We start from the raw sequence: 25,274 nt of genomic DNA on the forward strand, positions 1-25,274 counted from the left end.
AATATTGTGAATAAGATTATTGGTAACAAATCATTTCACATTTGCACAGACATATCCATTCCTAAAAGCATGGACTGTTATTTTGCATTTAAGCTTATCTTTATGTAGGTTTATTTCAATGGTAAATGTCAGTGCAATGAAATTTCATCATGAGCAAATCAGCCATGATAAATTATGTATTTTTTCCTTGAAAATGGAAAGAAGATAAACATTGTATGGCTCTAGTTTTATTTTATTTGCCTTGGATGCAATGAAAGCTATTTTGGAAGGATAGTTTGTTTCTATTCAAACCTATAGTAATATTTATGAGTTCTAAATATCAAGTTTCTCTAGTATACATTAAAAATTAGTTTTCTTAATCTTTGTGAGAAACTGACGTTAGCTTCAAGTCATGAGCATGGCTTGAGAATAATCGTCAGCAAACACTGAGTTCAAATAAATACATAGCTCTAAGAAAAATGGTCCTTTCCAAGTAGAAAATACCAAAACAAGACATAAGGGATCTTCTATTGATTATAAATGTTGCATAAATGTAGGCTAAAATATGAGATTTTAGGTATTTAATGAATGTTTAGATAAACAAATGTAAGTAATTGTATTTTTTCATGCATTGAGATTATTTTCATCCTAAGTAAAATTTAAGTCCAGGAAAAAGTGCCTAGATTTAGTGAAACCAAGTTAGTGATTCTGTCATAGATAAATTTGGGTAAAATTTCTTGCAGTTTTGTGTGTAAATAATGCTCCTTTAGGTACATTTGAAGCCAACCCACTTGTGATACATTTTGAATATCTTAAGAAAATATTGATCAAGTACATATGATCAGCTACTTCACATTTTTCTCTTTCTTCAAGGTTTTGTTTTTTCGAATCCAGGTTCATAGTAATTTAGGGTATGTGTGTATTTATTGTGCCACTGTTGGTGCTTGAACTCAGGGTCTGGGCACTGTTCATTACCTTTTTTTTTTCTGTTGCTCATGAGGCCTGAACTCTGGGCCTGGGCGCTGTTCCTTTGCTCTTCATCTCAAGGCTAGTGCTCTACCACTTGTGCCACAGTGTCACTTCCAGCTTTTTTCTTTTTGCTTATGTGGTGCTGAGGAATCAAATCAGGGCCTCTTGAGTGCAAGGCAAGCACTCTACCACTGAGCCACCTTCCCATTAGCTTTTCTGCTCAAGGTTGGCACTCTACTACTTGAGCCACAGCTCCACTTTCAGTTTTGAATGGATTGTGGTACTCTTGGCTTTTCTCCCTTTTTCAGTTGTCCATTTTAGAAATTTTAAACATTTTATTGCTCACTGATACTCAAATTAGCGAGTGGCTGGAGAACAAAGTAAAAATCAAATCTCTATTTGTCTCTTCCTCCCTCCCCCCCCACATCTGTTTGACCATTTTTCTTTCCTCCCTCCCTTCTCTGTTTTTCTACCTCTCTCCCTTCCTCTCCTTTCCTAACTCTGCTATTACAAGCTTTATTAAGATCACTAAGAAGGTTCAAAGCAGTAAAAATGAAGTTTTAGAAAGAATTCTAAATCTCATTTATGATTCTTCATCATGTATTCCTATAAGGTTTCAGGCCTAATGTTCGTTTTACAGTTGTCAAGTGTCATTTAGTGGTATGGCTTCCAAACTCATATGAAGTTTGTGTTATGTCAGATTTTTTTTCTCTTGGTGGACAATTTTACATCATGGTATTATGATATATTATTTTCCCTAAGTATATGGTCATTTTTATCATATACTTTGCATTCAGTCCACAATATGTATTGTGTACACGCTATGAGCAAAGAATCATCATAGAAAGAAATAGGACATATACATAATGTGCTCAAGAGACAGTCAACTTCTTGCCAGAGCATTGCATTTTTTCAGATATAGCTTAATGAAATCCAGAGTTGTAATCTGCTCAGTTACTTTCCTTTACCTGACAGAAACAGAAAAATACAGCTTTTAGTATGATGAGTAGTGCATGAAGCACCATCAGTGCCATGTGGTAGGAACCCTTATGTTTTGAACTGTACAGTATGTACAGTTTCTCTCTGGTATCACTGTGATTTTAAGGGAAAGAAAATTGGTGGGTTCACCAAGATATATTTAGTTCTTAATTATCCTTTTGCAGCCATACTAGACAGGTATGAGTGATCACAGATAAACTCCTTATACCAATGCATTGGTCCCCTTACATTCTTTATAGAAATAGCCTCAACCCTTGATAAACTTATAAAACCAGGCAAAAATCATCAGCATTGGTCTATGTCTCTTGAGGGAAAGGTGCACAGGCTATTTTCAAAAAATGTGTGTGGCAAGCATTACGTTTTAAAAATGTGCTGTTTTATTTTTATTCCCGATGTGGGAGGGAGTAGACAGCTGGTAGTGGGAGGCCACCCACTGGTTGTCTCCAGTGAGTGGTGTGTGGTTGTGCGGAGAAGCCTGCGTGTAAGTTTCACGAAGTCAGACCTTCACATGGAGAAATGAAGGCCTCATTGGCACCCATCAGCTGCCCACTTGCAACTGTTTTGTAGGAAACAAAAATAATAGAATATGCTTTTGTCAAATTCCTGATTTTTCAGTCCTATGACCTTTGCTCTTGAGGATGAAATGCTAGGAACCCTCTGAACCCTATCTTGGAAAAAGTCTTTTTTTTTAAAAAAAAGTACTACTTTAGACAGATAGTACTAACAAAAAATCACATTTTCTTCAAGACCTGGATTTACTTTGGGTATTTGCATTGGAAATGATACTAATAATTTAGATGAGGGTGTTGGATTAGAATCCCTTCTAAAAGCCCAGGATTCAGTACCCAACCAATAGATCTTATCTGTGCCTGTAGAGTTTGAGCACCTGTCCAAGGGAAGACATTAAAACCTTCATTTACAGAGTAGGAAATATGTAACATACAAACTAGTTCCTTGTATAGGATTTCCCTCAAATTGATTCCTCTTCTACAGCATTACTTAAACCCACAAAACTATAGCGCTGGGATAAAAATCTTCCATTTTTCCCTATGTGTTTAAGAATTTGTAGTTACAAGCTAAGAAGGTGGCTCAGTGGTAGAGTGCTTGCCTTGCATGCATGAGGCCCTGGATTCGATTCCTCAGCACCACATAAGTAGAAAAAGCCGGAAGTGGCGCTGTGGCTCAAGTGGTAGAGCACTAGCTTTGAGCTGAAGAGCTGAGGGAGAGCACCCAGGCCCAGAGTTCATGCCCCACAACCGAAAGAAAAAAATTTGTAGTTACAGGCCTAGTTAAGTGATTGTAATCATAAGTCAAGTTTACTGAATGAGCCTCTATCTGTGTATTTCTGAATATGTATGTGTGTGTGTGTGTGTGTGTGTGTGTATATATATATATATATTATATATATATAGGTGTATCTATGTATAATTTGTCTGTAGTTACCACACATACATTACTTTTGGAGAAATAGTTCTTCTGAAAACATTGGAAGGGTTTGAAATTTAGAATTGTAACATTATTTTCATATTTCAGCTCTGTTTAACCTTATCCCTGTGGGTCTTCGAGTGGTGGCTATTCAAGGAGTTCAAAGCAAGCTGTATTTGGCAATGAATAGTGAGGGATACTTGTACACCTCGGTAAGCTTTTGAGTGCATGTTTTTGGTTTTCATCTGATATGAAATAAAATGTGTTGTATATATGTCATCAATGCAGATTTCAGTGATGAGAGTGTTATATATATATATATATATATATATATATATATATATATATATCAGTTGAAAAGGCAAATTAATTTCTTATGAAAATGGTATCTATTGCTAATTAATAATTTCTACCTATCATGCTTGGTGTAAAATTTAAGATACTGAAAATGTTCTCATACAGTGTCATTTGGGTCATTATGTAGCATAAAATAGTTTTTCTGTCCTGTGTTTTGCTTTCAAGCTTTAGGAAGCAAAACCATTGTATATATTTATTCATGTTTACTTTAGAAGAAATTAATGAGCTTCTCCCCTTAAATCAACGTTAGGACAAAGGCTAGTTCTAGAAATGCTTGTAGAGCTTTGTTTCTTATCTGCTCAAATAACGGATGATTGCTGTTTATCTCGACTTACTTTCTGTTTTATTATTACTTTAGTTATACAAATTTATGGGGTAACTTCTGATAATTTGATACATATACCTATTGTTAATTGTCAAACTGGGATAGTAAACATCTCTACTTCTTTATGTAATTTGTAATATTTTTCTTTTTCTTCTTGGCTGGTACTAAGGCTTTAACTCAGGGCCTCAAGCTCTCTCACTTGACTTTTTTACTCAGAGCTGATGCTCTACCAATTGAGCCAAACCTCCAGTTTTGGCTTTCTGCTGATTAATTAGCGCTAAGTTTCATAGACTTTCCTGGTTGGGCTGCATCTGAACTGTGATCCTCAGATCTAAACCTCTTGAGTAGGTAGGATTACAAGTGTGATTAACTGATACATTGGTCAAATCAAATATTTTAATTAACACATGATAATCATATATATTTATGGCCTACAGTGTGATATCTCAGTACATGTATATAGTATATACTGATTTACATTTCTGTCCCTTTTTCATTATTTTATGTTAATGCCTTTTGAGTTCCTCTCCTCGATGTATATAAAATATATACTTTAAACAAACCATTTTTTTTTGTCAAGCACAGCTTACCCTCTCTTGCATATAAATCCCAACTTATAGTTTTCTTACAAGTTTGGGGTGAAACAAGTGAAAAATGAAGTTTTTCAGACAAATTTGTCAACAAAAACTGTAATTTAATAAAGAACATGGGCTTCAAAATGTTTAACATTTAAATATAACCTAAGATATTATAGTGCCAGAGCTCGGATTTCATTTGTATCAGTAGATCTTGCTTGAGAATTCAGGAGACCATTTAAATTAAGACTATTTTTAGTCTTTATTTTTAATTCTTGTATTGTAAGAAGAGGATAGCATATTTAAAATGAAGAAGATTGCTTGTCAAACTTCTTATTAGCTTGCCTTGAAGGAGGTTATTATTATGACTATAAAATCTTTTCATCAAACTACATGTAAAACACTTAACCTGTATTCATTCTCGCTCTCTTGTTCCCTGAATTTACATCAAAGCAGATATTGTAGAAACCAGGCTATAGCCCTGTTTTTCTGCAGCCAGGATGGGAAAGGGAAGGGCTCAGAAAACAGCAAGACTACAAAGGGTCTATTCTTTAACATTCACCTCAAACTCTAGTCACTGTCAAAGTTCCTATCAGGCCATTTCAACCATCTCATTGCTTAACAAATAAATATTGGACTTTTGTTCTTTTTACTAAATAAATATTTGAATTCATTACCAACTTCATGAAGCCTGTCACTTTATTAATGTAATGCTATTATTATAAATTATAGGAAAAAGTGTTTTTTTCTTTTGTCCATTAAGGTAAAATGATTTAATAATAAAAGATGCTAACTTATCTCATTTAAAACAACAGAAACAGTTGCAAAGGTAGTTTTCTTAGTGAAAGGAATGCTTTCTGAAACTAATATGCAGTCATGAATAGGAAATTAAATATAATGAGCACACTCTTGAGAAGGTAAATGCCAGATAACATAGGAAATAATTACTCAGAATTTCACTAGTAGCTTGTCATCTCTATAATGATGCAATGATGAGAAAGGTTGATTGAGAATAAATCTTGTAATAATCCTTCAAAAATCCCCATATTTTGGAAATATTTAAGTAAGAATGGGGAAAATCGTTTAAATTATGTAACATATCAGGCGCTCCAATTGGAGAAAATTAGAACATTCAATATTAAATGCAGGGGACTAATACTGAAAATTTGTAATGTACCATTCAAATGGAGCCATTATTCCAGAAGGCTGGTAACTATCAATGTCATGTCCGCTCATTTCTCATAAAGGCTTCCTAGGGGAATCTTCATTTGTAGATTTATGGCTTTCCTTTCTATGATGTCAAAACCAATGGATAGCAAAAAAAAATCTGAATGTTCTCAGGATAAAATTCTAGTTCCTCTCATTCCCTATTGATTAGGTCTTGGGAAGCCTTGTTCATCACCATCCTCTGTAGATATTCTATTTTATTGTCATATTTAAAATGTTCCCAGACTATATCAGGATCAAGTTATATCCTAATGACTTCAGCAATTTATATTGCTAAGACCAAAAAGTTCATCAAGAAGAAGGTTGGAAAACAAACAAAAAAACCTCAGAAAATTGAAAATGGCACTGTGGCTCAAGTGGTAGAGCACTCACCTTGAGCTGACGAGCTGAGGGACAGCGCCCAGGTCCAGAGTTCAAGCCCTACAACGAACAACAAAAAAAAAAAACAAAAAACAAAAAAAAAAACCCTCAATCATTTTTGTCGTGTGAACCTACACCATGGCTTTTCTACTACAGAAAACACCTTTGATCAAAGGTAAGAAGAAAGCAAAAATCAGTGCAGTAAGGAATTTACTTGTGTTGAAACCACTGAAGTAAAGCACCATGAATTTATACGGAGTATTCTAAATTTCTGATGCCTATCCTTTTCTGCTCCTACTAGCAACTTCCTTTTACATTTTTGAAGGACTATCCCTGAGATGATGAAAAATTCTGAGCCTTGAAAGAGCTTTCTTATTTTATCTCTTTTTCTGTCTTGTTTTATATTTCAGCTTTAATTTTTTTCAAATCTATACACCACACACACACACACACACACACACACACACTCCATGTAGTTATTGTTTCTGCACTAACAATTTACTTTTCATGATTAATCTCAATAGTCTTGTACTTCATCCTCCCCCCCCCTCCCGTTTTCTCCTTGTTGCCACAGGGGACAGACTTGATGTAGGCTCAAGTGGCAGTGAGAAACCATCTGTGGCGCAGAGAATCATAATTAGCTATTATTTCATAACATACTTTCCACAGAGATATAACTTTTTCTCAAACTATAAGGAAATTATTATTCATTGTGCGTAAAGAGCTTTCTTCTTACCTTTGTTTTTTTTTTTTTTATCCTAAGGAGTTCCATATAAGTCGCTGTGAGTTCCTCAAAACTTCATAGCATATTTAATACCATCAAGCTATTTTATAATTAACTTTTCAAAACTGCTTGATATAAGTATAAACTATAAGATCAAGAGTTTTAAATAAGAGAAAATGAGTAGTATGTTACCATATATTTTTATAGGGAAGCAACAGCAATATTAGACACAAGATTGTGAAAACACAAGTTAAACCAAAAGCTTTTCATTTTAGACTATTTTACAATTCAGTAGCTTCTTTACCTATAATTATTTACTCTTCATCAATGCTCCCACTTCTTGAGTACAAAGTGTTACTTCACTTCAGTTGGGGTTAAGGCAAAGTGAGTAGAGAAGTAGAAATCCACTGTTCAGGAAGCCTTTTACATACATGATTTCCAAAGACTGGGGAAATGATTTATAACTGCAATGTTTTATCATCCTGCGACTGCCACACCTAACTAAATAGAAGAAAATAGGTTTCTCACAGTAGTTAGCTTGATGACCTGAGAATAAGTCCGCTTATGTTACTGACCACAGTGGTCTAGTCACATTGAATCTAAACTGAGGGACACATTTTTCTTCTCTACTGAATAATTCCTACATACTTTAATTATACCAAGTTTTCTTTTCCCTCTCATCACACTATACTCCATAAAACTTCTTATAATTAGCATTAAAAATAAATGTAAGAGCACTTGTGTATGTCTTTGTTTAATTTGTAACAAAGCCTTACAGACAGGTGCAAATAGTAAATCCTCTTTTGCAACCCAGAACTCATTGCTGATAGGAGATTTTGGTACATGTAAGAAGGAATATGATTACTACAACAGTTCGCAATGTGAGGCTTTAATTCACACAGGTTGCTCTGAGAATAAAGTTGATGTAAAATCAAATTTATGCTTCTGAGACTTAGTAAACATTTAAGTTTTAATGTGATAACATGAAGATGGCTTTTAAAAAAATAAATAAATGTAAATATTAAGTGGAAATCTTTCCTATTTGATAATGCCTTAAAACATATTACTTTTCCTTAAAACATATTACTCTTAGAGAGATACATTTGATTACTGAAGTTTATATGCTTGTATGAATATATGCACATTCTAGTTTCGGTACTTTTTGTGGTAAGCAGGGTGATATGTAGAATTTTTATAGATAAGCCAAAGAAACACTCCAATTTGAGGTTGTTTGATATGTTTTTCATGGTTGTATTGTGGTTAAGTGTTTCTAGACAGATACTGCATAGGTGTTATCTAGAGTTAGAAATACTGGTCTGAAGTTATATAGCATCTGGAGTTATAACTATTGGTAATGTTAGTTTTGATGATTCAGTCAAGATGTCTGATTTTCTATGTTATACCTCTTGGTTTTTTATTTTATTTTATTTGTTTTCTAGTAAACAATCCATCAGGAGACATTTTGAGACCATGTAAACACCTCTTCCTAAGACCCTATTTTTTTTCTTTTATTGTAATGGGATGTACAGAGGGGTGATAGTTACCTAAGTAAGGTAATGAGTAAATTCCTTGTTGATTATTGTTGCCACTTCCATCATTTCTCCCACTTCCCCCACCCAACCTGTAAAGTTCATTTCCAACATACTGTCTTGCATTGTTTCGCCCTTTACCCTTTGTCTCAACATTTTGTTATTTTCCTTCCTTTCCCCAAATCAAATAAACATATATACAAGATACAGGGTACCAAAATAAAAAAAAAACCCAGTGAAAACACAGGATAAACCAAAGGAAAAAATACAAATGAAGGAAAAAAGAAGTAACTTCACATAGTACATTAAAAAAAAAAGAAAAACCATCTTGTTTCCATATCTTGGCATTCATTTCAATTGTCTTCCGTTTATGTGGTAAGACCCTAATTTTTAAGATAATGTTTTCAGGAATCTAAATCTTCTTAAGAAAAGTAATATAAAGTTCGTTTCTTGACATACCATCTTGTACATCTCATTGTTGCAATGGGTCCACCTGTATCCCTATTTAAACAATTTGTTTTTTCCCCTCCCCTTCCCAAATTATACCAACATAAAATACAGTGAACACAGGGGTTATACCGTGGGGGAGGGACATACAAAGCAACAAAAAAAATCACCTTTTACCACTTTGTAAGTTTTGCTTTGATTTCCTTTTTCAGGTTTTTAAAGTTTTCATCATAGAGGTCTTTCACTTCTTTGGTTAAGTTAATTCCTAGGTATTTTATTTTTTGTGGGGCTATTACGAATGGAGTTGCTTTCCTAATTTCAGCCCCACTTTTCTCATTGTTGGCATACAGAAAAACCATTGATTTTTGAGGGTTAATTTTATACCCTGCTACTTTGCCAGAGTTTTGAATCAGCTTGAGTAATTTGGGAGTAGAATCCCTGGGATTCTTTAAATACAAGATTGTGTCATCTGCAAAGAGGGAGAGTTTTATTTCTTCTTTCCCTATTTGGATCCCCTTTATGTTTGCATGTTGTCTTATTGCTGTAGCTAGGCATTCTAATACTAGATTGAAGAGCAGTGGAGAGAGTGTGCATCCTTGTCTTGTTCCTGAGTTAAGAGGAAATGGCTTTAGTTTTTCACCATTAAGTATAATGCTGGCTGTAGGTTGTCATACACAGCCTTTATTTTATTGAGGAAGGTTCTATGGATTCTTAATTTTTCCAGAACCTTCATCATAAAGCGGTGTTGGATCTTGTCAAATGCTTTTTCTGCATCTATTGAGATAACCATGTGGTTCTTATCCTTGCTTTTGTTGATGTGATGAATTATGTTAATTGATTTGCATATATTAAACCAGATTTGCATCTCTGAAATGAATCCTGTTTGATCGTGGTGTATGATTTTTTTGGATGAATTGTTGAAGCTGATTGGCCAAAATTTTGTGGAGAAGATTTGCATCAATGTTCATCAAAGTACTAAAGCTACCAGCACAACTATGCTTATTGCAGCATTATTTACCATAGCTAAGATATGGAACCAACCCAGATGCCCCTCAGTAGATGAATGGATTAAGAAAATGTGGTATATCTAGGGCTGGGAAGGTGGCTCAGTGGTAGAGCGCATGCCTTTCATGCCAGAGGCCTGGGTTCGATTCCTCAGCACCACATAAGCAAAAAGAAAAAAGCCAGAAGTGGTGCTGTGGCTCAAGTGGTAGAGCCTAGCCTTGAGCTGAAGAGCTGAGGGACAGCGGCCAGACCCAGAGTTCAGGCCCCATGACCGGACCCTCCCCCCATAAAAAGAAAGAAAATGTGGTATATCTACACAGTGGAATTCTATGCCTCCATCAGAAAGAATGACATTGCCCCATTTGTTAGGAAATGGAAAGACTTGGAAAAAATTCTATTAAGTGAAGTAAGCCAGGCCCAAGGAAACATAGGTCCCATGTTTTCCGTTATTTGCAATAACTAGTATATGTCTGAGTCAATCAGAAAAGGTCAGATAACTTGATGTTAGGGGAATGAACCCCAAGATAAGTATTCAATTTTTTTTGTTTTTGTTTTTCCTTTCATGTAATTGTTTCTAACATATTTACAAGATGATTTCTATGTTGCTTTGTGTGTCCTTCCCCCACGCTATAACCCCTGCTTTCACTGCATTTGATGTTGGTATAATTTGTGGAGGGGAATGGAAAAAACAAATCGTTTAACTAGGGATACAGGTGGACCCATTGCAACAATGAGATGTACAAGTCTTTATGTCGAAAAACGAACTTTACAACTTTGGTCAGCGGGGGAAGGATCAGGTTGGGGGAGCGGGGGTATGGGAAGGGATGGGAAGGGGAAACGAAGAGGAGGCAACAATGCTTGATAAGAAATGTACTCGTTGTCTTGCCCATGTAATTGTAACTCCTCTGTAGGGTATTCTCACAATAAAAAAAATAACCTTATAAATACGTTAGAAACAACTTTGGTGGGGGGCGGTGTAGTCGTGGAGATGGGAGGGCAGGGTTTGTAGGGGGAAAACAAAGGAGGCGGCAACAATGCTTGATAAGAAATGTACTCATTGCCTTGCTCATGTAATTGTAACCCCTCTGTACAGTATTTTCATAATGAAAAGCTTATTAAAAAGGAAAGTAATATAATTTATAAATAAACTAAGAGATGACTAGTGATTCCCTGATACCCTATACAAATTTTACAGTAGTCAAATTGGGGAAATGTTACATGATATATTTTTTTTCCACAACAAAACTTAAGAAAAATAGGATAGAGCAGCAAAGATTTGTCTGGGGTCAGCATTCTTAACACAACATAAGTACAATTGTTTTATGGTACATGTTGTTCATGATATGCCAGTATATTAAAATTAGTTCTGATAATGATTTTAATTCCACATCACGGATACCATGTTGGTTCATGTTAAGATGCCTCAGATATTTATCTGTAGACTCTGAGGTTTCTCTATTGCTGATTTGCTTAATCTCTCTGATTTCAGTGTGAAAATTTAAGACCTAATTCTCAATGATATGACTTCACATCTCTAGTATATATTCTAATATGAGAGGCATATAGTGATTGATGGAATCTGAACAGATACTGTTAGCACATAAAATGTTTGAATTATGTTAAATCTGTATATCAGCAAGTACAAATAATTTAACTCCTAGATTTATTTTTATAGAGGATTACAAGTATTGGCTTAATCATTAGAGCTTTTTAGGAAATTTACCCAATTATCAAAGGAAATTGATTTAAAATAAACATGAGTAGTATCAGATGCAATATAGAAGAAAATGAGCATTATCATATTGAAATATCAAGCCAAAGTAGACATGAAATACTATCTACTGGTTATAAGTTTTATTTGTAACTTTTACTTAATTAAAAAGTAACTAAGTTGCTGCATTTGTGTGTTTTATATGAAATTTAAAAAGTATGGACTGTGAAATTTTGTCTTTGGTTCTGGTTCTGGGATTTGAAATCAAGGCCTTGAAGTTGTCCCTGAACACTTTTGATCAAGGCTAATGTTCTTCCACTTGAGCTATACCTCCATTTCTGGCTTTTTTGGTAGTCTTGTGGACTTTTCTCCTCAGGCTGACTGCAAACCACAATCTTCAGATTTCAGCCCCCTGAGTATCTAGTATAACCAGAGGGAGCTATTGGCACCTGGCCAATAAGTATAAAACTTTTTTTTCCCCTGGTCCTGGGGCTTGAATTCAGAACCTGGGCACTGTCCCTGAGGCTTTCTGTTCTCAAGGATAGCACTCTACCACTTGAGCCACGGAACCACTTCTGGCTTTTTCTGAATAGTTTATTGAAGTTGAGTCTCACAGACTTTCCTTCCCGGGCTGGCTTCAAACAGTGATCCTCAGATCTCAGTCTCCTGTGTAGCTAGGATTACAGGAGTTAACCACTGGAGGCGACTTAAAACTTTTTTAATGAAATAATTTGTAATTGTAGTACTAACATTAATGAATTATAATATAATGATAATTATATGTATATACTCTTCTGAATGACATCTGTAGAAATGAGAAATATAAAAAGTTAAATTCATTTATAGGAAGAAAAACAGAAAGCAAGCACATTTTCTTTGTTACTAAATGTCTCTGCTTTTTATGTTTTAAAAAAGTGCTTAGTTATTTTCGGTGCTATTCAGCTATGAATTCCTTAAAAATATTTCAGTGGGAAAAAAGTAGCCATATTCATCTTAGATTTTTTTCTTCAGAGCACCAATGAATCAGCATAATTTTCAAGACTAAAATAAAATTTCCAAGTCACAGATGATTCCATATGGTTAGTATTGTTTGCAGTTAATGAAAGTTTCCTTAAATTGTAATAGAAACATTAGCTTGCAATTATTTGAATATGGAATTAGATATATCTGGTTGTTTGTACCTAAAGTCAAGTATCTTCTCTTCATGATCTCTTTACAAAAATAACCAGAGCTCGTAGGTTGATAGTACTCTTTCTTAGGTGAATAAAATAACTCAGGATATTCCTTTTTCGGAAATGACAGATACAATAGTAGTAAAAACTAAATAGTATAAAATAGGTTCAATATTCTCTTTTGAAGCCAACTGGAAAAACATAATCTAAATTAGAAGTTATGGAGGACATATTTATCAGAATATCTCAAGGTTTTAACTCTGAAGCTAAATTCATATTTATAGGAAAACTCAGTATTTTTGGAGCTAAAAAATAAAATAATTGGCAGGAACAAGTGAGAGGAATTTTAATAAGTAAGCCAGATGTAAAAAGACTTTACACACACACACACACACACACACACACACACACACACACACACCACACCCCAAATGAAGAAAGAAATCTTATATTCATTGCTCTGTTGCCATGATGATACTAGTTTATTTTGAAAGTCCTTAAAACTTTCAGTTTTAAATATACAACTTGCACAGAACATTTGGATATTGCTCTAGCAACATATTTGGTCATTTTTAATAGTTTTATGAAAGAGAATAAGGAAAACTTGTTAACTTTGTTTTATGTGATTATTGGTAAGTCTCATATTTTGATGGTGATGTTTTTTAGGCTCTTTTCTTCTTGTTTGAGTCATTTTTATTCACAGCAGAATAGGAAAACAAAACATAAAACAAGCTCATCAAGACATTTTTCCCAAATTGTCCTTCTTTCTATGAAATTTGTTCTTTGAAATAATTTGCCTTAGTAACTAGTTTCTTTTCTTCTCATTCTACTTTTAGTCTTAGAACAGTGTTAAACAAAAAGTATGTTTTTCATATGTATTTATTGAAATGATTAACAGCCATTTTTATAACAAAGTATAAAGACCAAGCATATTATTTCTGTCTCGCCTTCTCTGCACACTTAATATATGGCAAAGGACACAATTACAGCCTTTCGTGGGTATGTTTATGTGTTAACAATTCAGATTATGCAACTGTTTACTAACACACAAGAAAAAAATTGAAGGCTGTAGTATTTGTTTTCATTATTACAAAGCCTAAAGGTATTGTGACTTTTAAACAGAAAAACCTTAAATGAAAACATTTCTTTGATCTTTATAATTGCTGTAACCAAGGTCAATAACTGATAAACCCCTAATACATTTAATGTGATTTGCTCAGGCTGAATGTATGAATAGATGACATGCGTGTGCAGAAATTCTGATTAAGTTATTCATCAAGTATTCTGATGCTAACTCTTTTTGACAACCCTGGAAGTAGAACTACAGGGGAAACCTCAAATGATTTCTTGGAAATAGTTTGCATATAGCTAGTAGCACAAATATGTAATACTCCTTTCATAAAACCCTCAGATGTGCATTGGAATTTTGGCACAGAATGTAATAGGAGTGATCAAAGTTAGGGCTGATGTTTATTTTTACCCAGGAGGGACACACACACACACACACACACACACACACACACACACACACACACACACACACACACACTTTGATGGGGCACTGGAGCTTTAAGTCAGGGCCTTGGGCATTTGCTTGCCTTTATTGCTCTAGGCTAGCTCTCTACTATTTAAGCCACAGTTCCAATTCTGGCTTTTGCTAGTTAATTGGAGATCAGAGTCTAAGGATGAAAAATATGTAACAGCCAAAAGGTATGCATTTTCTCACAACACTTTTGTAATTGGCAATGAAATCCCAGGTAAGGACAGTGATAGCTTTCAGAAATGAAATTTAAAGAGATAAAAGTCCATTGTCTATAGTAAATGCTATAACAAAAAGACTGAATTTTACAAATCCACTGCTATACTCTCACCACAGAATCAACAAGACTATAACAACAAAAGAATAGAATTCTTGAAACCTTTGTGTGAAGTATTTACTGGTTTTAGCCCATGTCTTAACAATGAATAACTGTTAATAATAGTGTTAGTACAAAAAAAAATCCTCTTACCTGGTGATTAGAAATGGTGAAAACAGAATCTAGGCTAGGTCAGAAATTGATTGTTTGTATATTTTATCTAAGTTGCTTGAAGCAGAGATTTCCTGAAAATTCTTCATTTCTTTAGTCTAAAAGTCCAATTACATTCCCAGGAAACTTGAAGTATGAAAGGCTCCAGAAACTGTTTTGGCCAATCAAGTTCCAGATAACTATTAAATCTGCAGAATGTGCTCCTCACCCCAAACAGTTTAGTCACATTGGTCCATCCTCTCAAAGTCGGGAGCATAAGGAAATTTACCTCTAAGTTCAGAACCCTAATTATTCATAGTTGATCTACTACAGGAAGGGTCAGTATAAACTACCTCATCCCAGACCTATGCAGCTTGATAATGCTATTTTTAGCCCAGAGCGTACTGTAAGAAGAATCTATGTAGGGAAACAACTTGAATAACAGCATTGGGGCTGTGGGTGGGTAAAAGTGCATCATTACGGGATTTATCATTTGTTTTAAACACCATATATTGGTTTCATGGTCCAACAATCTTCAACATATCATATTAAGATCACATCTATATTCCATGAGGAAATAAAATGGAATATGAGGGATAAATGGTTTTCACTTAAATCAAGAACTCATGTAGGGTGGATTGTCATGAAATTTCTGTAAATGTTTGTACCATGACACAGGTATAACTTTCCCTTCATTATTTTAGGATTTCACGCTGTAATAGCGAGCATAGCAATGGGAACCAATGCTAGTTTGTACACTGACATATAATCTCATAGAACTACAATAAGCACAATTTCTTTGCATATTAAAGTTTTAGTAATAGAATGCTATTTTTTTTCCTTTAGAAGGCCATTATCATTTTCTACCATTTACTTGTGAGGGATGAGAAAATGGAGCAAAGTTTTCCCTCTTTCATTTTTTTTCTTTTTCCACAATTTCTGTCATTCATTTACCATTTCCCTGGACATAGATGGATGGCTAACACTAGAGACAGTAAGTGGCTACACATTCATTAAAGCTGTTTAATTTGCTTATATTCCTAACCCTTAACAGCAAGGCAGTTCACCTAGCCACCTCATTTCTTTGTATGATTCTATTCCCAAAGAGAATTATTTACTCAAACAAAATTATCTACTTCCAATAGGGTTATCAATAAGTGAAAACACTTGTTAGTACTTGAATAATGGTATTTGAGTAATAAAGGGTATTTGAAACTAATAATTTTTAAATTTCACATAACAAAATAGGCTCAACATATACTTTAACTGACTGTCTCTATTGGGGTATGCTCACATTTTTGAACATATTAGAACATGTCTAGATAGAATTATTTATTTACATAAACCAATAATTAACACTGAAAGTCAACAGAACTATGACAGGTAGTTTTGTATAGCATTTTTCTTTGCTCTGATCTTGGTCAGATTTCTATATAAATGCTATATATGTTTGGAAGCTCTTTTCTCCAGTACCCTACTTGCTTCAGATATGCCATCTCTCCATTTTTACAGCTGAGATGTTTGTCCTGTCCAGAAATCATTCTTTTTTTTATATATTAACTTAGTGTTATTGTAAAGGTGATGTGGAGAGGAGTTACAGTTACATGAGCAAGGTAATGGGTACATTTCTTTTTGAATATTATTATCCCCTCCCAATTCCTTTATTCATTATCCTACCCCAATAGCTGCTGTATTGAACATCTGAAGCCTTAATGACATTAGTAGCATTTCAAAAAAGGTGCCGTTGTCTTTGTTTTCCCTAATTTGTTCTAAGACTTGCCTGAACCATTCATAGTCCTTCCTGCCACAGAAGCAAGGGCCCGAATCTGCTTATAGTTCTCAAGACACATTTGTTTTATAATAAGCTACCTGGATAGAAGTCTTGGTTTTGTAATTGTGTTAACTAAATGCATGTCACAATTGCAAGCAACTAGGTGAGGAATAGTCATAGTCAAGAAATGAGCTGGGTGTTGGTGGCTCACATCTGTAGTCCTAGCTACTCAGAAGGCTGAGATCTGAGGATCACAGTTTGAAGCCAGCCTGAGTGGGAAAGATCAGGAGACTCTTCAATAAACTACTCAAAAAAAGCCAGAAATGGCACTGTGGCTCAAGTGGGAGAGCTCTAGCTTTAAGTACAAAGAGGCTTAGGGACTGTATCCAGGCTCTAAGTTCAGTTCAAGCCCTAGGACTGGAAAAATACAAAAAAGAAATGGATGAACCCCGGATGTGTTTGAAACAATTCTGGACATGATTTGTTTCATACTCAGATACTTTGAGGGAGGGCAGCTGAGACGCTTGAGTCTAAGCAGTTCCAGGGAGCTCAGGTAAAAATGAAATGCAATTTCTTCCACAAAGTTCCACAAAGTTTTTTGCCTAATCTCATTAATCTCTAGCTTCATAAGGGTTTCAAATGAGGGGAGATGAAAATGGAATTCATTTCTTAAAAAATCCTAGAAAATATCTCCTGCAAGATGCTAATTTCTGGCACACTAATTATTTCATGAATTTGTTCATCATGAGCCTATTTCAGTTTTCTATCAATAACACTTTCTAGTTTTACTGAATGCTATAAACATGTAGGACTCTTTTTTTCCATACATGCTCATGTGTATGTGTGTAGGGGATAGGTACTGGAGCTTGTACTCATGGCCTGGGCACTGTCCTTGAGCTTTTTTTGCTCAGGGCTAGCACTCTGCCACTTGAGTCACAGCTCTACTCTTGGCTTTTTGGTGTTTAGTTACAGATTGGAGGCTCATGGACTTTCCTGCCAGGCTAACTTCGAAATGTCATCCTCAGATCTCAGCCTCCTGAGTAGCTAGGATTACAGGTGCGAGTCCAAGATATCTGGCTTAGTTTCTTAATAAATCTGTGACTAATTAACATATGGATTTACCTATCTGAGTGGCTATGCTATACTCCTCAACATTTGCTGGAGCATTAGAGTAAACTGAAATCAGCACATATTTCTGCATAATTTTTTTCTTAGAAGTTAAAATGGTCCTTTGTTCTTGGTAGTTCACAGCAAGACATTAAAAATAATAATATTTTCATGGAGAGATTATCTAAGTACAAACATAGTGGAAAATGTGTCCTTTTATGAGATTTTCTTGAACCTTTATTTGCTGTGCTTATGGCCATTCAACCTATTACCATGTCATCAGGAATTAGTATTATTCAGTATATTGAAGAAATTCCTCTTTCAGAAAATCACATGCAGAGCTGCTCTATCAGAATTCATGGCAGGTCAAAAGTTCATTGAAACCCTTGATATAAATGTTTTCCCTATAGGAGGATTCATTTAAGGGAATTCAGATTTGTTGCTATAAAAGCAATTTCCATCCTAAGTTTGTGTTGCCTCTAGGACTCCCAAGAGTAGGCTTATACAATCCAGTTTAATAATGAAATTAAAATATATATTATTTAGTTTGGTGACTTATACTTTTAGAGCATGGTTGTATACATTACCTTGTGTGGTACTATACACAATTATTATGTGATCACAACTACTGCATTACATTTTTTAAAAAATAAATGCAAGGGGCAAGCAGGACAAATTTTTCTAGTAACAAATAAAAAAGAAAGCTTGAGATTTTTCACTTTCTCTATGTATGTATATATATATGTAACAAATGGACATATTAAAATATACACATGCATTTACTGACAACAATTTTATGTTGTAGGTTCATACTGAAAGAGTTTTTTTCAATCTAGAAGTTGTAGGTAAATAACTGTTAGGCAGTTCCTGCCAGCAAACCACTAAGAAGCTTTCTTGAAAGATACATGAAATGTTCGGTAGTTAACTAGTTTGGTAAGCTTCAGTCTTGTGCAGAACTCTAAAATCATTGTCTTTAATTTGATCTTGAAGCACAGTCAAATAGTTTCCAAACAGCTAACAGAAAACAGATATTCGCTGTTATGATATTGACCATAGTCTCTAGGGCACTAGTGAACATCTGCTTGTTATCCTATCTTAATTCAAGAAAAAGAAATTTCTTGTAGACAACTTTTATTGTTTCTATTTGTGGTTGCTAAATGAACTTCTGTACAAATTCAATTGTAATTTGTGCTTTTAATTGAAATTTTTTGAGAAGAATATCTAGTAGTTCATTTTCCATTTAAATGTGATATTCTGAATTCAAATGAGAGAAGATTTCTTGTGAGCTCTTGCTTTGTTTATATTTTCTACAGTCATTCTGTTCTCTTGGAATCCCTCAAGGAATTCATGTCCCTTTCATCTTCACGAAGCAAAAGTCTCTTCAGTAAAGATTCGATTGCATATCCTTGAGTCCATACTCTATTTGGACTTCATTAGTCTATTGTAAGTGCAGAGATTAGAGAGAAGAAAATATTAACTATACTGTGGTGTTTATAGAGCTTCCTAAAAGGCTACAAAAACACTCCAATGCCTCACCTTTTATTCTTACAGCACAGTGTATGTAGTATTTTCACAGACCTCTTTTATTCCCAAATATTACTTTATATAAATGTGCTATCTTAAAGATGATAGTTACTTATTGAAGATAAGAAGGATAACTTCTTTTATCTTTCTCAGTCTACGAAATTCATTACCAAATATCTAGTAAGTAGTCTACAAATATGTAGCTAATAAATAGTAGAAAGAAATTTTCTTATGTAACAGGCCAAGATGGTTTCTCCCTCATCCATGTCAAGAGAATGACACATTTTAGTAAGGAACCTTTTTGTGGTTCAAATTAGGTTTTTCCATGTGTCTACTACATATATGATCTCTGTTCTTTTTCCTCATGAAAGCTATGTGTATACAATGTCTTTGGTACTATTCCAAAATAGTATTGAATAAAATTCTACTTGATTTATCACATCTTTTTTTATTGCTTTTTTTTGTTGGTTGGAGGGCTTGACTCCTGGGCCTGGGTGCTGTCCCTCAGCTTTTCAGCTCAAGGCTAGCGCTCTACCACTTGAGCCACAGTACCATTTCCAGCTTTTTCTGTTTTACGTGGTGCTGAGGAATCGAACCCAGGGCCTCACGCATTCAAGGCAAGCACTCTACCAACTGAGACACCTTCCCAGCCCCCACATCTGTTTCTATATACATGAAATGCATCCTAAATTAGAAATCCAGAAATCCACCCACTAAGCCCTGTTTGAATGTGTAAAATGCCCTTTGTCAGGTCTTTAATGACCTCAAATACTACTGATAGTGGTATGTGATTCCAGTAGCCCCTCAAACTTAATATTTTGTAAGTCGAAATAATGTATCAACTCTGTATCCATTATTACATTTTTAATAAAATCTACAGCCATGGGGTGGAGTCATACATATTTAATGAACGTTTCTTAATCTTTTAAATGAATGGGTTGTATCTAGGAGAAAGGAACAGTTATTGTCAAATCATGATCAGAACAGTGGGCATTGATTTTCTTTTGAAGCTTTCATAACAGAATTATGTTTCCCCATGTTTAATTATCTAGTTTATTTAGATAAAAGTAGCATTAGAATTCCACTGGGTACATAATTGGTTTTGACCAATAAAGGATCATTGTTTGTGCCTTCTAATTGCGTCTGCTTAATGGTCCTGCTCTACATCCCACTGAACTATGGAAAATGTCACATTTCTGTGGTCTATGACTCATATGACAAATGAATGTGTGAATAGTGTCAAAATACAGCAATTTGCTGTATGCAGAGAGGTATATAGCTTTTGAAAATGGCAAAATATATAACGGGACATTTCTAAACTGAACAATTCTCATTTGAGCCTAGAAATATGCTTTTATGGTACACTTAGCTATTAAATCATTTAATGAGGACCCATTTACCTAGTTTGTATTCTCACCCCCACAGATAATGATCCTGGAAGCAAATCAAATAGACTTAAAGCTAAAATATCATTAACTTATATATAACAAAAAAAGTATCATTTCCTTCTCTGTTACTGTCACTTTTTGTTCTAGTTTGTTTAGTTGCCCCCATACTGAGGTCTTCCAAACATTCACTATTTTTGTTTTGATGCAATTTAAATGGGTAATTGTGGTAGTTAGAGGTTTTGCTGTCTCAAATTCTAATTATCCAGTGTATAGTTTCATCAACTAAAAAGTATTAGCAGAGTTGCTGTTTAGCAGAAGGGATCACTGAGTATAACTGACTATATATTATATGTAATGATAGCTCAAATTCAAATAAACTTATCCCTGAAAGTGCCCTAGTTCTGTGGTATATTAGCAGATTTTATTTGTGTTACTATAGAATGTCAGCAAGCCTCTACATTCATTGGAATCTTGTATCTTCTGTGACCTTATCAAGTCAGTTGTCAAGAATTTATATATTACTTTAGATGGCAAGAAAACATGCTTGACAATTCTTAAAAGCAATTGTTAGCAGATAATACTTCTAAGGGTTGGTTAGTTATAGTAACAGGGTTTGATTTTGATTTGCTCATGTGCCCTATTATGTTTAGTTTTCTTGGGATTTCAAGCTGCTGGTGTTGGGCTGGGAAGTTGGCTCAGTGGTAGAGTACTTGTCTCGCATGCATGAGGCCTTGTGTTCAATTCCTCAGCACCACATAAGCAGATAAAAAAAAGCTGTAAGTGGCGCTGTGGCTGAAGTGGTAGAGTGCTAGTCTTGAGCTGAAGAGCTGAGGGACAGCCCCCAGGCCCAGAGTTCAGCCCCCACAACCAACATCAATATAAAAAAAAGCTGCTGGTGTTTGGAATTTCTGAAAATTAAACATGAGCAGTTCTTTGCTATCGTCTCATAAATGAGCTAGGATCATTGTGTCATAGATTACAGATTCCTTTCATCTAAATGGCAATGAAATTTAGATAACTTTTCAAGACAAAGAGATCAACATAAAATTCCTACTTACATACCAATTTTCATTTTAGAAAAACCTAATTTTAAAAAAGCCTTTTTTTAAACATATTGGAAAAAAATTTAAAAAGCCTTTTCCCTAGAAGTATATTTGTAAATTGATATTTGTATAATTTTATCTGGAACTATGAGGATTCAAGGTCGATTTAGTATGTAGGGTAATACTGTCAAGTTTCATGATGTCGTTTTCACAATTTCACTTTTTTTCTTTCTGACATATACATAGCCCACCGCAATAATATAAGTTTTGGGAGCAGTGTAAATATTTCTGAGACATGGTCTTGCCTGAAATTTTCCATTTCACAATCTATTTATAGGTATGTAGAGGAAAGAAGCCAGCCATGTTTTCCATATTTATAGTGTTACAGAATATAGAGGTATGGAGCAATCCACTCTGAGATGCAGTTCAGGTACCACAAGCATTTGTAGGCGTCACTAGCCAACTCTATGGTCTTGGGCAAGGTACTTCACATTTCTGAATATGTGAATACAAAGATAAAAAAATGGAGTGTTAATTTTTCCTAGGATTTAATGAGATTATGTGCATTAATCTGTCATATATAGATGTTCAATAAGTATCTACATCTTCATTGTAACTGAATGAACATTAGTTTAAAGCTGTCTTCTTTGATATAATACAAGTTGTGCAAACATACTGGGGATCATATAACTGCAATCTAAAATTTAATATTAACTTCAAAGTATGATTTTTGAAAAAGCAATGGCATTTTACAGACTTGATTTTATGAAACATTTTGTAAAGAAAAACATCTCTTGTTGGTACTTTGTTACTCTGATTTACTTGGTTGAATGTACTTCTTTGTTTATTATAGGCTGAAAGCTTTTCTAAGTTAAATGAGCTGAGAATATTGCTGACAAAAATCTACTACACTCATCAAAGTTCATGTTTTATAATATGTCTGGTATCATTTCAGATCTAAAACTTTCTGTGGCTTGCCTATCTGGCATTAAAAACGTACAGTTTAGTCATAAACTTACACACATAGAGCTTTGTGATTAGCACATGGGTTTAGGTTCTTTTTTCTTATTTTGTGAACCCAAGACCAGAGCAAATCGCATTTGCTATTTATTGAAAGGAAGCAAAGATTGGTTAAACTTACTAAAAAAATATAACATTACTGAATTTAATAGCTCAGTTATCCACATAATCAAAGGATAATTTATTTGGAATACCACTTATTTCCTATGATGTCATTTCATAATTTACTGTTCTTTCTGCTACTCTGCTCTGCAGAGATTTTACATCAGTTCATTACTCACTACACCAGGCAGAGCATAATATGGTGAAATATGAAAAATTCTCTTGGTAAGGATAAATGAAATTTGAAGAATGTAGTAGTTTAAAAATTAATTATAGTACCACCAGGTTCATGCCTATAATCCTAGGTACTCAGAAGGCTGAGCTCTGAGGATCGCAGTTCAAAGCCAGCTCAGGAAGGGATGTCCATGAGATTTGTATTTATAATTAGCCACCAAAAAGCCAACTAACCAGCAAAAAATGATGTTGAGCTGTTATTCAAATGGTAGAGTGCTAACCTTGAGCCAAAAAGCTCAGGGACAGTGCACAAGCTCTGAATTCTAGCCTCAGGGCAGACACACGCACAGATATACACACAAAAAAATTTAATCATATTCCCAACTATTTAAATTTCTGATCATCTGATTTATGGAAAAGAGTTCATAGTCTTGTGAATTATTTATAAGGAAATTATGACAGTCTCCACAATAAAAGATGTCTTCTTGCGTTCAAATAAGGTAACCATATTCCTTTCATTGCCTCCTCTTTTTTTTTATAATTTGGGAAACTGAAGACACACCTAAGGGTTCCTAAAATCAGCTGAAAATAGTGGTGAAGAAATCTTTACTGGACATTTATCAGGATTTCAAGAACACAAATGTCATCCATTGTTTAACATGCCTTTGAACCATGCTTGACCTCATAAATATGGCTGGAAAATTAGTTCCTACACAGTCTTTTTATTTGTCTTGGCCTACTTGGCTAACACTTCTTGTGGGCTTGGTAGAACCAAGGACTAGGTAGATGCGGATGCAGTATATTATGTTTCAAGCATTAGAAATGTTTTTCTGCTTTTCCTTCCTATATCATTTTTTTCTTTTTTGCTGTTTCTAACCTTTAATCACTCTCTCCTTTAGATACCTTGATAGTAAGATATTTTACTGCTGATTGAATGTGTTTTTAGTCATTCAAAATAATTATTTCTATTCTGGAGCAAATCCCCTAGTTAACAGGAATGGTGCTTTTGCAATTGCGATCTGTTTTCTCTATGATAGAATAAAGAGCCAATTTATGAAAAAAATTGCAAAGATTGAGAGCATAATTGTAACAAAATATTGTATGTAGTAGGTAAGCTTCATCTTTGGCTCCCCGTCAAAGATGGATAGATCTCCAAATTCTCAAAATGTTTATCACCACAGACGAGAATCATATGTAATTCTTCTTTTAAGCCTCTAATGGAATTTTGCAAAATCGTTCTTGTTTGATTATCTCAATAAAAGGATTGAAAAGGAAAAAAAAAACAAGGGGCCCTAAACATAATGGAGTCAAGTATGGTACCCAATTAGTATTCCACTATGCTGATTTCTAGGTGTTTATTTAAATTTAGCACTGTCATTATGACCAATGTGAGATGATCAGAGTAGCTTCAAAAGAGAGAATCCAGTAGAGTTTTCATAGATTTCAACACACTAGTGATTTCAAGTTTCTTCTGCTTTCTCCCTCCTCTATGTGCTTACTGTTCTTCCCTATCTTAGATGGCATGACTCATAATTATCACTCCTCCATCAATTTTTGATTCCATCTTCTGTCTCTCCTCCCATTACAAACCAGCCCTGTGTAAATCCACATCTATGCCAACTGTAATCTAGTGCTCCTGGAGGAAAACATAAGCATGAGGGCTGCTTACACTTCAGATTCAGGACAATCATTGGGCCATCAGTGTGACTCAATAAGCCTTCTGCTCAAATGGATTATACTAACTTTACTTTCCTTGTGTATAATATAGGGGAAATTTTGGAAAATAATAGGATTGAAAGATTGAAGTGTGCTACTAATATGAAAAGAACCTTAACACATTGACTAAAATTTACTAAGTTCTCCTTCCCATCCTACTCTCTTCCTCTGTGATTTCCCTTCTCCCTCTGCTTTACCAGAATTAGTGTTATTACAATTTCCCAAGTTGAGTTTTTATATCGTATCTAATGACACTGATTACTGCATGTCTCCTTTCTCCTAAAAGCTCGAATGTTTCCTTCCCATCCTCAGTCTGAGGTTTTCATTTTACGGAGAAAACAGGAGAAAATTTACTTGTACTCCCACCACCACAGCCACTCGCCCACTTCTATCTGTGTCCCCACTCTCTGTCTTGTTTTGTGCTATTATGGATCATTTTTTGTTGTTCCTATATAAGGCTAAAGCTGACTATGATTGAATACAACGCCTTGTCTCTTCCTCTCGTTTATTGGTTCTGATTCATTTTATCTTCGTTGCTCTCTCTGTGTGTCTCTGTCTTTCTCTCTGTCTCTCTGTCTATTTGTCTGTCTGTCTGTCTGTCTGTCTGTCTGTCTCTCTC

At 34.6% G+C, this 25,274-nt stretch overlaps 1 protein-coding gene across 5 annotated transcripts in view; it reads left to right on the plus strand.

The window, feature by feature from the left end:
• The window catches only part of Fgf13 (fibroblast growth factor 13), a 493,509-nt gene that overhangs the window by 419,087 nt on the left and 49,148 nt on the right, over positions 1–25,274 (plus strand). For all 5 annotated transcript variants that reach the window (XM_013025947.1, XM_013025951.1, XM_013025949.1 and 2 more), the window contains one exon: positions 3,481–3,584. In XM_013025947.1, coding sequence (XP_012881401.1) covers positions 3,481–3,584 — 104 coding nt within the window. The remainder of the gene's footprint in view (positions 1–3,480; positions 3,585–25,274) is intronic.

Source organism: Dipodomys ordii, unplaced genomic scaffold (assembly GCF_000151885.1).
Source record: "Dipodomys ordii isolate 6190 unplaced genomic scaffold, Dord_2.0 Scaffold89, whole genome shotgun sequence".
Classification (NCBI taxonomy): Eukaryota; Metazoa; Chordata; class Mammalia; order Rodentia; family Heteromyidae; genus Dipodomys; species Dipodomys ordii.